This window comes from Nannobrachium achirus (genome assembly GCF_963921795.1).
Source record: "Nannobrachium achirus genome assembly, chromosome: 23".
Classification (NCBI taxonomy): Eukaryota; Metazoa; Chordata; class Actinopteri; order Myctophiformes; family Myctophidae; genus Nannobrachium; species Nannobrachium achirus.
In genome coordinates, this window is record NC_137830.1 from 18,815,095 (window position 1) to 18,832,915 (window position 17,821).

Consider the following 17,821-nt stretch of genomic DNA (forward strand, 5'->3'; position numbering starts at 1 on the left):
TGTCAATGCCTGCTATTTATGGGGGGAATGGTTGCCAAAAATAGCAGTTCACCAAAAACCTCTCACAACCATAGTTTATTCCCTACGTGCTCCGTTCTCCTCCTCCAGGACAAACACTGGTTGATCCGGCAGGCCAAGACGCCCATGACCAACTCCTCTGTGGACTTCCTGGACGACGCCTTCAGGAAAAGGTCAGTCTGACTTCCTTTCTGCTCGTTGCTCTTCTCTCCTTCATCCTCCAACCATACCCTTCACTGCTTACCTCTAATAGTTTGTAGCAGGATTAGGGGTGGGAGCGATATGGAAAAATATCACAATATTTTTCCAAGCTGTATCACGATACACAATCTTATCACGATTCTTTTTCATGTTGGTTTTTATGGACATTTTTCAAGTCACTTAACTCATCTGGTGCCGATCCCGAACTAGTTCGGCTTTATTTCAATCCAATACAATCTTTTTTTTATTAATTCACTTACCCCGAGCTGCTTGTAGAGTCGTGGGTGGTCCTGGCTCGCTAGCCGCTAGCCAGCTAGCCGTTCTACTCTGTCCGACGATATATTCCATTAAAAATGGTTTAAAATACATTTTTGAGCTCCCCAATGTTCACCCGATGTTCGGCGCCGCTTCCGATGAGTACACGAGTGTGCCGATCCCGAAGTAGTTCGGCTTTATTTAATTAAATGAATAAAATGATAAGAGGCCTTCTGAAGCCTGGCTTGATTTTTGTAGCTACTAGCCGAAAGCTAACAACGTCCCGGCCGGCCGTAATTTGCGAACGCAATCGCCAATCTCCGCCTAATCCAATGAAAGACCGCATCTTTAAAGGCTTATATCTCTTTTTTGTGTTTTAGGAAAGCGGCGCGAGGTTTATTTACGGCGAAATCGCCCAAAAATGATCTTTTAGATGACAAAATGGGAATAGCCATTCTGTTAGCATCTTCATCCGGGACATTTCCATGCCGTGCATCAACGTGAGCACGTCAGGTCCTGGAAGCTGAAGTCCTGGAAGCTAAAGCGCTCGCCTATGAGAGATGCGCTGGCATTCTTTGGCCCCTAGAGGGCGCTGGCACGCAAAGAGTTAACAGTACAACCACCTACAAGGAAACACAAACTAAAGGAAAAAGGAGTAACAGACCATTTAGACCAGTGGTCCTCAAAGTGGGGTCCAGGGACTCTCTGGGTTCCTTTTGGGAGGTCTAAATTTGACCATTACAAGTATGTAACTCTGACATTATACAAATGAAACCAAATGAACCCTTACGGGTCCATTTGGTTTCATTTGTATACTGTCAGAGTTAAGGGGAGATCTTGACATGCAATGAATCTCTCTATTAACAATTCAACAGGATCTTTTATAAGGCTCTCTCATTGTATCACGATATATACGATATCTCTGAAAAGGAATATCGTGGAGACATTGTATCGTCTCAACGATATTTATCACCATATCGCCCACCTCTTAGCGGAGTGTATGCTTTGTTTTGAAAAGAGAAGACTATGAGTTTTAATTCCTAAATAACTTACTGACATAGATCTATTCTAGACTTCACTTGTACCATTCTTTTCTTTTTTTTAAATAGATGTGTAGAAGTTAAACTATGCAGATGTGTTGTACTGTATGTTGGTTTAGCTTGACTGCACATTTTAAGAATTATATTTAAATAGCATAGCCATAGACGGATGCTATGTCTGATGTGTAACTGCCTAACTTGTATCCTAGTTACACCTTGTAGAAATATAGTTAGTTTTTCCTTTGCACTGCACTCTCACGTGACCATTTACCATGTTGACCAGGGTTCATGCCAAGGTACACTCCTGTATTCATAAGATGGTTATGTATTTCACAAAATGCATACTCTCTTTCTTGAAATCGGCTGTCATAATATCGTTGTAGTTTTCACACTGTATGATCGATCGCTGACAAGGGATCACAGTCACACTCACTGCAAGATTACACCAGGATGCCATCCAGACCCAATACATTTCTTTCGTAATCTTATATTTATTGCATTTTGTCTTATGTTTCTTCCCAAACTTTTTTGTCTCAGTGCACCCCATAAATATTTTTTTTAATCCAAGGCACCCCTACATTATAATTTTCACTCCCAGCACCTTAAATTTATAGCATATTGTCGTTGTCGGGTGGAAACCTTGTATGTCCAAAACCGTTTGTTTTGTATTTATCATTTATTAATACACAACGCCTCGCATCGCGAGGCGGTGTGTGCTTGTAGATCGGCTGTTTTCACTAGTTTTGTGCGACAGTCTTTTATGATGAAACAGGGCTTTGCTTTACCAAAAGACGTACACATTTGAAACTTGGAGATACAAGGTTTCTGCCCGACAGTGACAATATTTGAGTGATTATGTTGCGAGGAAAACGTTGAGATAACAGCCATTTTGGTTAGAACTGACTGAAAATAACATTGTACTTCAAGTTTAAAATGATACTAAATATTTTTTCAAGTATCCAAATGAATTCCAAATATTATCAAATGATTTTGCGGCACCCCTGGACTGCCGTCGCGGCACCCCAGGGTGCCCCGTCACCCACTTTGGAAATTGATGGGGGCAACTGTAATTTCCCTCGGGTATTTCTATTCTATCATATTCATGATTGTGCGCAGAAATTGAATAATTGTTGCATTGTTGCGACCGTCAGGTCGCAGTTACTATCAAAACCTCGACCAGCTGTCTGTCAGTCTGTCTGTCTGTCTGTCAGTCTGTCTGTCACACGTCAGACGTCACACTTTTGCCCTGCTCATATCTCCGCAACCGTTCCCCCGATCCATGCCTTATCTCCCGATTAGTGAGTCTTACTGGTGTCCTCCCCTCCTGCAGGTGGCGCACGCTGCTGTCCGTAGATGACTTGGTGGAGAAAGTGGTGAAGAGTTTAGAGGTCAGGGGTGAACTGGACAACACCTACATCTTCTTCACCTCTGATAACGGATACCACACAGGTACACACTCTGACACACACACACACACACACACACACACACACACACACACACACACACACACACACACTAGTGTTAACTCATTTATTGCCCCAACCCGAGATTCCAGAGTTTTTTCTTTTTTAATTTAATTTCACCAAAAATCCCACTGGTGACGAATCTCCGTTGGCTCCCAAATGTTAAACACCAAGCAAACTCCCATTTCTTTGTTTTCTGATCCTTGCGCCGCTTCTGCCACATTTCCGTGACGGCTAGTCAGCAAGTAGCTTTGGGACGCTTCGACACATCGACGTGCAATCTTTTGTGATCGGCCACGCACCGCGCGGCGTGCGTGCACGATCCGCGCACAATTGTGCACAATGTACACGCCGCGACCACTTTAAAAGGTAAGAAAAGCTTAAAACAGCCTAGCTCCAGGCAAACCCCGCCCATGGAAGCTTTTGATTGGCTGAACCGGAGCTAGGGAGCGCTTCTTTTGCACCGTGCGGAGGTGCCGGGTGGTCCGACCACCTAAACTTAACCCCAACCCTTAGCCTCGGAAACCCAGGCTTCATTTGGCGATCGGAAGAAAATGAAGCCTGGGCGATCGCGTTATGATCACTGTTGGAGGAAGTGTAGAATTTCCCTAACCAATCAGAGTGCAGAGAACGTCACACCGAATCTGTTGACGTCATGACGCAGCAGCGTTCTCTGCGCTGAGCAGAGCAGCAGAGGGGGGAGGGGGGAGGAGAACACATGCTATTGGTCGGAGACTTGCGGTGAGACTCGCCGCGCCCGCCCATCTGCCTACACGAACTGGTCCACGTTAGCCTACCTCAGTAAAACTATGCCTAACTCTAACCCTAACCCTAAACCTAACCTCAGTAAAACTATGCCTAACTCTAACCCTAACCCTAACCCTAAACCTAACCTCAGTAAAACTATGCCTAAACCTAACCTTAACCTCAGTAAAACTATGCCTAAACCTAACCCTATCTGTCGACGCTGGTGAAACGAAACGAGCGGCTCTGCCTGGAGCTGTGGTGTGATTTCCAATTGCGCGGCAGGGAACTACCAAAGTCGTTTAAAGTTTAATGGTGGCAGTACATGAGTTTTAATCACACACTGATTACTGATTACTCCTGATTACTCCATCTTGCTGTCCTTTATCCTTCATGTTGTGTCTCTCTTCTCACAGGCCAGTTCTCTCTTCCTCTTGATAAGAGACAGCTGTATGAGTTTGACATCAGAGTTCCCCTCATGGTCAGAGGACCCAACATCAAGCCCAACCAGACCAGCCAGGTACACATACTGTACACGCACACACACGCACGCATGCAAAGCAGTTCAAAGATCATGCTCGCACATCCAAGTGCATTACCGACTGGTGCTGGATTAAAAAAGCAACATTCTTCTGCACACCATCTTGTTTGCCCCCACTTAGTCGGGGGCCCCAGGGATATTTTGGTTCAGATTCAGAATGAGTCATCACTTTTAACACTTTTGTGGTGGCCGTTTTAGCCCAATGAATGTTTTTTTTAATGCAAAACGGATGTTTGCAATGGATTCAGAATCATGAAAACCCCCTAGTTTGACCAGTTATATGCTACTTAAAGCAGATTATTTTTTTTTGCTTTTTTTCCTTGTAATGTAAAGTTAATGGGACACCAATTGCATTGCTCAATTATGGCAGTACCATGGGGTGCCCATCTTGGCACCCATCTTAAAATGATTAAGTATGTTATGGACAACATCTGTGCCAAATTTAGCGAATTTGCGAGAATCTGAACCAAACGGTCCTTTTATTGCCCTGGGGCCACCGACTAACTGGGTATTTATTAGTCTTGCGTCACTAGACTGTTGACTCACACGATTTGCAAATGCTCCCGTCATACAGTCTGGGAGACGGAAGTTCTGGTAATGAGTATCCGGCATGGGAAGCCAATAAAGCGGCTTAATAAAGCAGACGTGAAGCCTCCTCCCCACTTCCGTCTTGTTTTTACAGTCGCGCACTTTTATCCTAATATAAATAAAAATCATCTAAGCATTTATATATTGCTGCTTATCATAAATGACATTTTAAAATGTATTGTCGTGAACGGCAATGCCAGCTTCCGTTACTCGTATTTCAAGAGGTATACAGTAGTTCCAGACTATAGCATTCGGAGATTGTGGAATAGTTGTCCTGGAACACAATATTTTGAGACGGTCAATGGCCATATACATATCATTTTGGCTCATGGCTCATAACTTATAGCTTAACTTGTAACATTGTTACATTACTCACAACAAAGTGCGGTAGAGCAGCCGCAAACTGAACCGAGCCTTCTTATTTCTCTGTGTGGGTTAGATTGGTATTATTATTATTATTATTCTTTAAAAGCTCTTCTCCGTTGTGTGATCAGATGCAGGTGGCCAACGTGGACCTGGGTCCCACCATCCTGGACATGGCCGGATACAACGTCAACAACACCCAGATGGACGGGATGTCATTCCTTCCTGTCATGGTGACAACAACGCTTTATCTGTTTATCTCGCTGATCACGTGTATGATGAATCTTTGGCACATTGTGCAGTGTTTGTACTTGTATTACTGCTACACTATAATATACTGCAGGTGTTTTCAAACTGTTTTGACTCAGGGCACCCCTGTAAATATCTTTTTCATCCACGGCACCCCTGAATTACACTGTTCATTTTTAGAATCTTACATCCTATTGGAGAAATATCCGTTTCCATCAGAACTGACTGAAAATAGCGTTATACTTGACGTTTAACCACTTCAACCCCAGCATGCCTACATGGGGGGAAGGTTCACCAAAAATAGCCGATCTACAAGCTCACAGCGCGTCACAACGTGACGCGTTGATCTGCTATTTGAGCGGTGGTCACAACGCTCCTATACGTGGCCGTGTGTGTGGGTCTGTCTGTCTGTCTGTTTGTCTGTCTGTCTGTCTGTCTGTCTGTCTGTCTGTCTCCGGGTATGTAGCCTGCAGTAACCTTTTCTGACCACACAGGGGCGCTGTTGTTCAGGATAGGCCAGGCATAGGCCAGGCACACTCACACACAAACACACACAGGGGGCACACACACACACACACACACACACAGGGGGCACACACACACACACACACACACACACACACACACACACACACACCACCGCTCAGTTCACACGAGTGTGATTTTTTGGTGAAGAGTTGTCGTAGATGGAAAAAGAACTCATCAAGTACAGTGCAAATCAGATCTGTTTTACTAAGCATAGTGAAGTGATATTGATGAATTCCAAATCTTATCAAATTATCTCGCCGCACCCCTGGACTGGCATCACGGCACACTTAGGGTTAGGCAAAAACACTTTTACGCTTAGAGGAGGAGGATTTTGGGGCTTAATCGGGAAAACTAAATGCACAAAAGGAAAATGGAAACACTAAGTGAATAGGTTTTGAATTAAAATACTGGACATTGAACTTGCATGATATCGATTTGGCTGAAGGGAGCTCCTAACTTGTTCCCCACTACTGTACCTTGTGTCGGTTGTTTATTTTACGGCGCTGTTGTGTGCACTGTCTGTGCCAGTGCAAGCCTCGTCCGTCACATCACCCACGTAAATCCTGGCTAACACTTCGTCGACACACCGTGTTGTGTGCCAAAAGCGGCCACCTTCCAGACACAGAGGTCTCCCAAGAATCGCATTTCAACAGTGGATGGAAACAGGCTAAATTAGCTTTTTCTTTTTTCGAATTTCTGACAATTCCCTTCCTATTTTCGAAAAGGCTTATGGAAATGCAGCTATTGTGAGGACCATTTTCACTGGTCTTCACAAGACAAATGGTTGTTTTGCGTTTACACAAATGGTTGAGAATCACTGCTAGAGCCATAAAAATCTTCTCTCTGGCATATCTTTTCAAATGGTGGTCTGTGTGCGTGTGTGTGTACGTGCGTGCGTGCGTGTGTGTGTGTGTGTGTGTGTGTGTGAGCGAGCAGGAGGGCAAGGTGAACAGCAGCAGTTGGAGGACAGACATCCTGGTGGAGTATGAAGGAGAAGGTCACAACATCTCTGACCCCGCCTGTCCTGTGCTGGGACCTGGAGTGTCGGTACGGATGATAATGATATGATATCTCCTCCCTATAAGGTGGAGGAAACCTTGTATGTCCAATTCCATAACTCTTCAGGAAAAGTAAAAATGAATGTGTTAAACAATGTAGTTATTATCTAGTCACAAACGCTCGTTCATACTTTTTATTGTTTCAACATTTATATAAACCCACAGACAGACTCAGTTACTTTCTTTTTTTAAAAGATTTGTTTTTGGGCTTTTATGCCTTTGTTGATAGGACAGTAGACTGACAGGAAATGGGGGGGAGAGAAAAAAGGTCGTCCAGATCGGGAATCGAACCAACGACGCCGCCATGCATCCATGCCTATGTGGCGATGCCCAAGTGGTATGCGCCTGGACCAGTAGGCCAGTGGGCGCCCAGACTCAATTACTTTCTCTTTCACAAAATAGTATACAGATGTATAAGCTCGCAAAGCGTTGCATCGTGACTCGTTGGGAGCTTGTAGATCTACTATTTTCACGTACTTTTGTGACATTCTTGTTACATGTCTTTCTTTTCACCTATGACAACCCCAAAATAGGGATAGATTATCAATAGATTATTGTTTTGAATATTGTCGATTAGTTTTTATAATAGATTAAATGGATTGCTTGATTAACTGTTCCACCCCTATAGTTCCAAAGTCGTCTTGTGTTCTGAGCGCGTGATTCCTAAACCCACCAGGCTTGAGTTAAGACACGCCCTCGCGGAAACGCGAGGACTTCCAGGAGTGGCTGAAATCCCTGCCTGACACATGGAGGGTGGATAAAGTCAGAGGCATGAAGACTTTAGTTGTACTTGAGAAAAGCCTGCATTTGCACAATGCACAACTATTACTTTCTCACTACAGTGCTCAAAATAAACTGTGCTAAAAAAAATCTTGAAACTGACTTAATTGTACTGTGCTTAAAGGGAAAACTTTGTAACTTTGCTAAAGAAAAACGTACTGAGAAAGCTATTAATTTGTCACTACTGTGGTCAAAATAAAAACTTGATTATCAGTTAAATTGTTATGGTTTGGATATGGCTTTGGGCCTATTATGCTGCGTGTATTATTGTAATGGATCAGTTATCAGTAGGTAGTAGGTACTTTGCACTTGAGCGAGCAGCAGCATTAACGTTCATGGGCACTTTCATACTTAAGATTATCGAGAGGAGGCGGGTCTTAACTCAATCCTGGTGGTTTTAGGAATCACGCGTTCTGAGCAGTCTGTTTTCCACCTCTCTCCAGGAGTGTTTCCCAGACTGCGTGTGTGAGGACTCGTACAATAACACGTATGCCTGCGTGCGCACCATCGCCGCCTCTGCCAACCTCCAGTACTGCGAGTTTGATGACAATGAGGTATGCCAGGGTTCTTCAACGTTTTCAGGCCAAGGACCCCTTAGCTGATAGAGATGAAGCAGGGACCCCCCCACTTTATATTGTATAAATGTGTGATTTTCTTCGATTTCACAGATAGATTCATAGGCTTGTTTGACAGCACTGTCATCAGTCTATGTTGGATTTTTTAGTTAACTTGACCTTTCACTCTCTACTCGGTCTGCTCTTTCTTTACCTCTACAACAAACCTATTTGACGAAAATAGCCAATCTACAAGCTCTCAACGCCTTGCGCTGTGAGGCGTTGAGAGCTTGTAGATCTGCTATTTTTGGCTAAAGTTCTCCCCAGTATAGGGATGCGAGGGTTCAAGTTGTTCATTTTTTAAAAGCATGGCCCCCTGTGGTAACTCTGAGGACCCCCTGCTGAAGACTAGATAGCATTTATTTTAGGTTTTAGAAGTTTCTCACTAATTGTTTTTCAATCCTATGTGATTGATATTCCTATGCATTTTTATATTGTTGTATTGTTGTTAATGTACTGACATATTATCTTGTGCTTATTATAGTGATGTGTATTACCTGCTTATTGTAAGTTGCTTTGGATTAAAAGTGTCTGCTAAATGCCTAAACTGTAAACTAAACTGTAAACTGTAAGACCCCTGAGGTATGGGGCTGGGCTGTTGTGTTTGGCTCATTCTATCAGGGTGAAAGAATCACTTGAATTAAATAAGAGGGACTTTGCACGCATAGCGCTCTCAATGTATCGAGGAAGGAAGCAGGAAGCTTTTACAAATTAGGGTTTTGCACGTAACTCAAATGTACTGTATTGTAGTCTTCATATTTTGACATTCCATATTTGGAATGTCTGTGGTTAACATAAATAAGTAATGGCATTTCAGTTAGTGAATTTCCACAACATGGTTGGAACTAATTAAATATAAAGCACCCAATGTGTTAATATGCTTGGGAAGTGAGTTCCAGGGGGTGGGGGCAGCAACAGAGAAAGCCGTAAAGATGTTTTAGAACAGGGGTCTTCAACGATTTCAGGCCAAGGACCCCTTAGTTGAGCCAGAAATGAAACAGAGACCCCCACAACCTTTTCATAGATTCCATATCGTTTCATTGTTTGACAGCAGAATCATCAGTGTATTTTGGAATCATGTCAATATATGTTTTCAGATATTTAACTCATCTGGTGCCGATCCCGAACTAGTTCGGCTTTATTTCAATCCAATACAATCTTTTTTTTATTAATTCACTTACCCCGAGCTGCTTGTAGAGTCGTGAGTGGTCCTGGCTCGCTAGCCGCTAGCCAGCTAGCCGTTCTACTCTGTCCGACGATATATTCCATTAAAAATGGTTTAAAATACATTTTTGAGCTCCCCAATGTTCACCCGATGTTCGGCGCCGCTTCCGATGAGTACACGAGTGTGCCGATCCCGAAGTAGTTCGGCTTTATTTAATTAAATGAATAAAGTGATAAGAGGCCTTCTGAAGCCTGGCTTGATTTTTGTAGCTACTAGCCGAAAGCTAACAACGTCCCGGCCGGCCGTAATTTGCGTACGCAATCGCCAATCTCCGCCTAATCCAATGAAAGACCGCATCTTTAAAGGCTTATATCTCTTTTTTGTGTTTTAGGAAAGCGGCGCGAGGTTTATTTACGGCGAAATCACCCAAAAATGATCTTTTAGATGACAAAATGGGAATAGCCATTCTGTTAGCATCTTCATCCGGGACATTTCCATGCCGTGCAAGAACGTGAGAACGTCAGGTCCTGGAAGCTGAAGTCCTGGAAGCTAAAGCGCTCGCCTATGAGAGATGCGCTGGCATTCTTTGGCCCCTAGAGGGCGCTGGCGCTCAAAGAGTTAACCACTTGAACTGTCAACACTTAATAAACTTGACCTTTCACCCCGTACTTAGTCTGCTCTTTTTCCACTCTACACCAAAGCTCTTTGCCAAAAATAGCTGATCTCAGGGGTTAAAGTTCTCAGTCCTGGGGACTGATTTCAGTCTTGAGAATTCCATAGGAGCTACTTCTGAGATCAGTGCAGTGCAGATCTGCAAAATAATAAACTATAACTAGAAATACTGTTCCTTCGAAACAGTGTGGGCTCGGTTCCAACCCAACAAATAGGATACTTTAAGGTACTGTAAGGTACAGTACCTTACAGTATTGTACTGTACCTTACTATACTGTACTGCACCTTACTGTACTGTACTGTACTGTACTGTACTGTAACTTACTGTACTTTACTGTACTCTACTGTACTGTACTTTACTGTATTCTACTGTAACTTACTGTACTTTACTGTACTCTACTGTACCTTACTGTACTGTACTCTACTGTACCTTACTGTACTGTACTGTACCTTACTGTACTATACTATACTGTACTCTACTGTACCGTACTGTACCTTACTGTACTGTACTCTACTGTACCTTACTATACTGTACTTTACTGTACTCTACTGTACTTTACTGTACTCCACTGTACCTTACTGTACTTTATTCTACTTTACTGTACTTTATTGTACTTTACTGTACTCTACTGTACCTTACTGTACTGTATTGTACTTTACTGTACCTTACTGTACTGTACTCTACTGTACCTTTCTGTACTGTACCTTTCTGTACCTTACTGTACTTTACTGTACTCTACTGAACCTTACTGTACTTTTACTGTACTCTACTGAACCTTACTGTACTGTACATATTATATGTGTTCTAGATCTACATTTTTGATTCTGTGTTTGGGAACCAGCAACTGTCAAATGGACTCCAACTGTAGTGGAGTATATTGAGTGCATATACTGTAGGCTAACAATCCCAGATCACATATGTCCTCCACTATGTCTATAACCAAGGCGTTCTTCTATGTGGCCACTCCAGACTGAGGAGTGGAGCATGGCTTTTATTGTGTTTGTGGATCTGACTTGGAAATGCATTGGTTTTGATATCTCCCTGACAACCAACAACAACCACTAATATGGCTGACTGTCCCTGCGGGCTCTAGGATATATGGCTATGGGATTTACATCCCATCGCCCGGACTTGATTCTTGATCACAGCTGTGTAATCAGTAGAGTGGAGAGGGACATTTATTTATAGTTTTAACTATAACTATAGTTTTATACATCACACAGCTTAGACATTTGGATCAAATCAGAGAGCAGACCTGTGTGAACGCAATGATATAGATAGCATATCTGAAGTGTGAACACTGCAGCCACAGCGCCTTAACATAAACATGGGTCTATTATCCTTCTCTCCACTCTGGGGACCCATTGGAAATGCATTGGGTGCTTAAAGTTAAACATTTTTATTTTTTTATATTTATACTACAAAACATTTCAAAACCAAAAATACAAGCACACTTGTCCTCAGTAAGCTGAACACATAAAAATTTGAATGGTGTTGAAAGGTGTAAGCGTTTAAGAGATGAAGCGCGCCAAAGTATTGAGGAGATACTGACTAGTATATAAACTAGAAATACTGTTCCTTCGAAACAGTGTGGGCTCGATTCCAACCCAACAAATAGGATACTTTAAGGTACTGTAAGGTACAGTACCTTACAGTATTGTACTGTACCTTACTATACTGTACTGCACCTTACTGTACTGTACTGTACTGTACTGTACTGTACTGTACTGTACTGTAACTTACTGTACTTTACTGTACTGTACTGTACCTTACTGTACTGTACCTTACTGTACTGTACTTAACTGTACTCTACTGTACCTTACTGTACTATACTGTACTGTACTCTACTATGCCGTACTGTAACTTACTGTACTGTACTCTACTGTACCTTACTATACTGTACTTTACTGTACTCTACTGTACCTTACTGTACTCTACTGTACTTTACTGTACTCTACTGTACCTTACTGTACTGTATTGTACTTTACTGTACTGTACTTTACTGTACACTACTGTATCTTGCTGTACCTTACTGTGCTGTACGTTACTGTACTTAACTGTACTTTACTGTACACTACTGTACTGTACTGTACTTTACAGTACTGTACTTTACTGTACTCTGCTGTACCTTACTGTACTTTACTGTACTCTACTGTAACTTACTGTACCTTACTGTACTGTACTTTACTCTACTCTACTGTACTGTACCTTACTGTACTTTACTGTACTCTACTGTACCTTACTGTACTGTACCTTACTGTACTGTACTTTACTGTACTCTACTGTACCTTACTGTACTTACTGTACTATACTGTACTGTACTCTACTGTGCCGTACTGTACCTTACTGTACTGTACTCTACTGTACCTTACTATACTGTACTTTACTGTACTCTACTGTACCTTACTGTACTCTACTGTACTTTACTGTACTCTACTGTACCTTACTGTACTGTATTGTACTTTACTGTACCTTACTGTACTGTACTCTACTGTACCTTTCTGTACTGTACCTTTCTGTACCTTACTGTACTTTACTGTACTCTACTGAACCTTACTGTACTTTTACTGTACTCTACTGAACCTTACTGTACTGTACATATTCTATGTGTTCTAGATCTACATTTTTGATTCTGTGTTTGGGAACCAGCAACTGTCAAATGGACTCCAACTGTAGTGGAGTATATTGAGTGCATATACTGTAGGCTAACAATCCCAGATCACATCTGTCCTCCACTATGTCTATAACCAAGGCGTTCTTCTATGTGGCCACTCCAGACTGAGGAGTGGAGCATGGCTTTTATTGTGTTTGTGGATCTGACTTGGAAATTGTTGATATCTCCCTGACAACCAACAACAACCACTAATATGGCTGACTGTCCCTGCGGGCTCTAGGATATATGGCTATGGGATTTACATCCCATCGCCCGGACTTGATTCTTGATCACAGCTGTGTAATCAGTAGAGTGGAGAGGGACATTTATTTATAGTTTTAACTATAACTATAGTTTTATACATCACACAGCTTAGATATTTGGATCAAATCAGAGAGCAGACCTGTGTGAACGCATTGATATAAATAGCATATCTGAAGTGTGAATATTGCAGCCACAGCGCCTTAATATAAACATGGGTCCCTTTCCTCACTAAACCCATTGGAAATGCATTGGGTGCTTAAAGTTAAACATTTTTATTTTTTTATAATTATACTACAAAACATTTCAAAAAGAAAAATACACGCACACTTGTCCTCAGTAAGCTGAACACATAAAAATTTGAATGGTGTTGAAAGGTGTAAGCGTTTAAGAGATGAAGCGCGCCAAAGTTTTGAGGATACTGACTAGTATAGAAATAAATAATGAAGATAACATACGTGTGCTCGCCTTCCAGGCGAGCCCACAATAATGAAGATAACATACGTGTGCTCGCCTTCCAGGCGAGCCCACAACTAAAAAGCTGTTCTAATTTCAAGATATGAGTATTTGAATTGGCCAGCCTAGCATAGAATACAACAGAATTTCAGAAGATACTTCTATAAAATGAAGCATGGATTGGCACACACACATTCAGTGAAGGCAGTTCAGAACTTCAGGGAAACACTCCAAATATTAGTGTACGCTGCACGTGCCACGTTTCAAAAATCACATATTGGGACATGGTCTGAAAATACATTTCAGTCTTGGGATTTCTTTTGGCTTTAACCCCTGTGATCTACAAGCTCACAACGCCTCGTGCTGTGAGGCGTTGTGAGCTTGTAGATCACAACGTGTCCATATTCTCAGAATATGGACACTAGGGATCAAGTGGTTAATATAAAAAAAGAAGAAAAAAAGGTTTCTATCACACAAAGATTTGGAGGACCTCCTATAGTAACTCTGAGGACCCCCTGTTGAAGACCCCTGTTTTAGAGGTTGAGTAATGAAACGTTGTTTGTGTGCAGGTGTTTGTGGAGGTTTACAACATAACGGCAGACCCCTATCAGCTGACTAACATCTGAAACGGTGTTTGTGTGCAGGTGTTTGTGGAGGTTTACAACATAACGGCAGACCCCTATCAGCTGACTAACATCGCCAAGACCATCGACCAGGAAGTGCTGGAGAAGATGAACCACCGGCTGATGATGCTGCAGTCCTGCTCTGGAGCGTCCTGTCGGACGCCGGGGGTGTACGAAACACGGTGCGTAAAGTCTACTTACCTTGTTCTACCGGGGGTGTACGAAACACGGTGCGTAAAGTCTACTTACCTTGTTCTACCGGGGGTGTACGAAACACGGTGCGTAAAGTCTACTTACCTTGTTCTACCGGGGGTGTACGAAACACGGTGCGTAAAGTCTACTTACCTTGTTCTACCGGGGGTGTATGAAACACGGTGCGTAAAGCCTACTTACCTTATTCTAGGTTAAAATTATAATTTATTTTATTAGTACCTATGCTGCTACGTTTTGCATTGGATTGATGCCATCAAATACATGTGGTTGTTCACTGACTAAATCTAATTCTCAAATTCACAAATTCTGAATGAGAGCCAATGGATTATGATCATAGTCTACAGCAGTGGTTCAAACTAGAGGTCTTCACAGGTCCAAAAAAGCGAACCGAAATCTAAATGGACCGTGAAATTTCGTCCGATTCCGACCTATTCCGAAATAATAATCAAATTACAAAACCAAACCCGAGTGGTCCCGTAATGGTCTCGTCCGATTCCGTCCCGTTCCGACATACTTTCTTTTTTACAGACCGAAACGCATGACATGTCCCGAAATCCTTTTATTTCCGAGGTTCCGAGAGACCCGACCATTAAATCATTATTAAAATCCCCTTTCATGTACCGAGATCCGATCCCTCACTCACGGCAGCTGTGCGGCGTGCGCTGTTAACTGATTGACAGGCAGAAGAAGGCTGCCAACTTGCCAAGGAATCTATATTAACATCGAAACAAATGCCAAGGATAAAGGAATACTTTTAGGCTATTTTCTATCAACAGAGGTAAGTCATTTTCGGTTTGTTTGTCATGGTTTAACTTGTAGGCGAGTGCTTTCTCTTCAGCCTGACAAGCGACAGCAGGAGTAACTGCTACGCATCACGCACACGCATGCATTACGCACGCACCAATCTCTTTTTTCCCCGCTGTAAATATGATCCTAGCGCAGCATTATCATCTCACAGTTACACAGCCATTCTTAACCCATTTAGGCCTAACCTATAGAATAGGGCTAAATCAGAAATTAGCCTACAAAACAAATATGTTGCTACATACTGTACATGTACTGTAAGCCCCTCCCAAACAGCAAAATGTGTTCCCGGCCTGAATTGCTGCCTCGCGGCTAATAACGGACCTGAATCTGATCCTAGGTCAGCCTAAACACAGCACAGCACACACGTTAAACAGAACTCGAGTTCGTTCTGTATCCTGATCATAGCGCAGCAGCGCACGCCAGCGCACACACACACATTGATTGATTGCTTGCTTTACAGTTTGCATAAAAAGCAGAAAGTACACACACGTCACACACACAGTACAGGTCCTATCGGGTCCTCTCGGGTTATACACATGATGATAACAGTCCTGTGTTCCGAAGTGTTCCGAGGGAAATGCGACCGTTTCCAACCCGGCTCCGAGTGACTATGATAAAACACTGACCGAACCCCGTACAGGTCTCTTGGGTCTTCGGGTAATTTCGGGGTCGGGGCCCCCGTGAAGACCTCTAGTTCAAACCCTATATTAACACATATGGTGCCAAACCCGAGTTTCCCGTTGGTAGTTGGCCGTTTACAAAAGAAAAGAAAAAGAAACAGCCCATGGCAGCTCCCATGGCAGAAAAAGAAACAGCCCATGGCAACTCCCATGGTAGCCATGTTTGTTTACATTTGAAGAAAACACTATAGCCTATAACTTTTGAATGCCTGAACGGATTTCCAAGCGGATATTGCATCATCTGTGCATTATCTGTGCATGATCAGAGCACATTAAAAGGTAAGATTTTAAAGATTCTGGCAATGGAAGACATTGAAGATTTTAATGCTTGGCAACAATTGTGTTAATATTCAAAGACAAAAAAAAAGCAGATCTACAACGTGGCACTCAGTGTGACATAGATACAGACTTGTGTTCCCGTCCTTAATGTGTTAAAAGTCAGTGTATGTAAAGTGTAAATAATGTTTCACTGAAGCTGTGTGCACTACCACCAGAGGGTGCTGTAAATCTTGAAAAGAATCCATGCTGAAAATATCAGATCTACAAGCTTTTTTTAATAATAATGGCCGATATATTAGTCAGGCTCTTGTCCTGCGTGGCAGGTTGCTCCAGTCCTCTTAGCTTAATGTACAACATTGTTTTCTCACTCTACAGTAAACAAACCAACATAGAGTTTAAGTGTATAGAGGGTATCTGCACATTTCTAAAGAGACAATTTAAGGACTTTTTAATACCTCTAAAATGACAAATTAAACATTGGCCAAATTGTCAAATATTAGAGGCAGAACTTGTGAAAATAGCAGATTACATGCTCACAACGCCTCGCAAACGCAAGGCGTTGTGAGCTCTGCTATTTTCCCAATAGAACCATGTTATGCAAAATGTAATTCCTCAACTCTTAGTGCTCGTCAGGGTGAGAGGGGGTCCCCAGTTAAAATATGATTATTATTTTGGGGGTCGTGGCCTGAAAAGGTTGAGAACCACTGCTCTATAACCCGCTGCGTCTTATTTTCCAGGTTTAAGTTTGACCCTCGGCAGATGTTCCCCGGCCACACCCCTCGCTTCAGCAGGCTGCGGCGCACACTGAAGTAAGCACAGATCAGCGGAGGACGAAAGAGAAATGGAGCAAAAAGGAGAAGATGATGGAAGAAGGGCCGTGTTTAAAGGGGAGGGGGGGGTTTCTTTTCAGTCTTTTACTGCTGTCGCTGCCTTTGCCGTCTCCCCTGGGGGTCACGTATTGGACTGTGTTATGCTACAGAGCAGTCGTTCTAAATTTGGAGGCCTTTCTAAGTGCAATGCCCACCATTTGAGTGTTCTTGGGTGGGCCCTGTTTTCGTGGCGCGCGTCACCGGCCCGGGGTGTTTAACGAGCTAGATTATTCAGACCGGTTGTGCAGGCCGGATTACCAAACATGTGATTTATTTCTGGAATGCGTATCTGTCGGTGTGTGCATCTGCGGGCCATGCTGAAACGAGCTGGCGGATTCACGCTGAACGTCGGCAAGGATGTTCATTAGAGCAGTGGTTCTCAACCTGTGGGTCGGGACCCCCACGAGGGTCTAAGTTTAAGTGTATAGAGGGTATCTGTACATTTCTAAAGTGACAATTTAAGGACTTTTTTAATGCCTCTAAAATGACAAATTCAACATTGGCCAAATTGTCAAATATAAGTGGCAGAAATTGTGAAAATAGCAGATCTACATGCTCACAATGCCTCGCAACGCGAGGCGTTGTGAGCATGTAGATCTGCTATTTTCACAATAGAACCGTGTCATACAAAATGTAATGCCCCAACTCTTAGTGCTCGTCGGGGGGGTACAAATATGATTATTTTGGGGGTCACGGT

The 17,821-nt window shown here is 42.8% G+C and overlaps 1 protein-coding gene across 2 annotated transcripts in view; it reads left to right on the top strand.

Annotated features, from left to right (window-relative positions):
• The window catches only part of gnsa (glucosamine (N-acetyl)-6-sulfatase a), a 75,131-nt gene that overhangs the window by 17,172 nt on the left and 40,138 nt on the right, over nt 1–17,821 (top strand). The window contains exons 7-14 of one of the 2 annotated variants that reach the window (XM_080754817.1): nt 109–191; nt 2,845–2,963; nt 4,141–4,244; nt 5,348–5,449; nt 6,930–7,040; nt 8,275–8,385; nt 14,298–14,458; nt 16,993–17,064. In XM_080754817.1, the coding sequence (XP_080610943.1) occupies nt 109–191; nt 2,845–2,963; nt 4,141–4,244; nt 5,348–5,449; nt 6,930–7,040; nt 8,275–8,385; nt 14,298–14,458; nt 16,993–17,064 (863 nt within the window). The remainder of the gene's footprint in view (nt 1–108; nt 192–2,844; nt 2,964–4,140; nt 4,245–5,347; nt 5,450–6,929; nt 7,041–8,274; nt 8,386–14,297; nt 14,459–16,992; nt 17,065–17,821) is intronic. The other variant, XM_080754818.1, reaches the window with a different exon arrangement.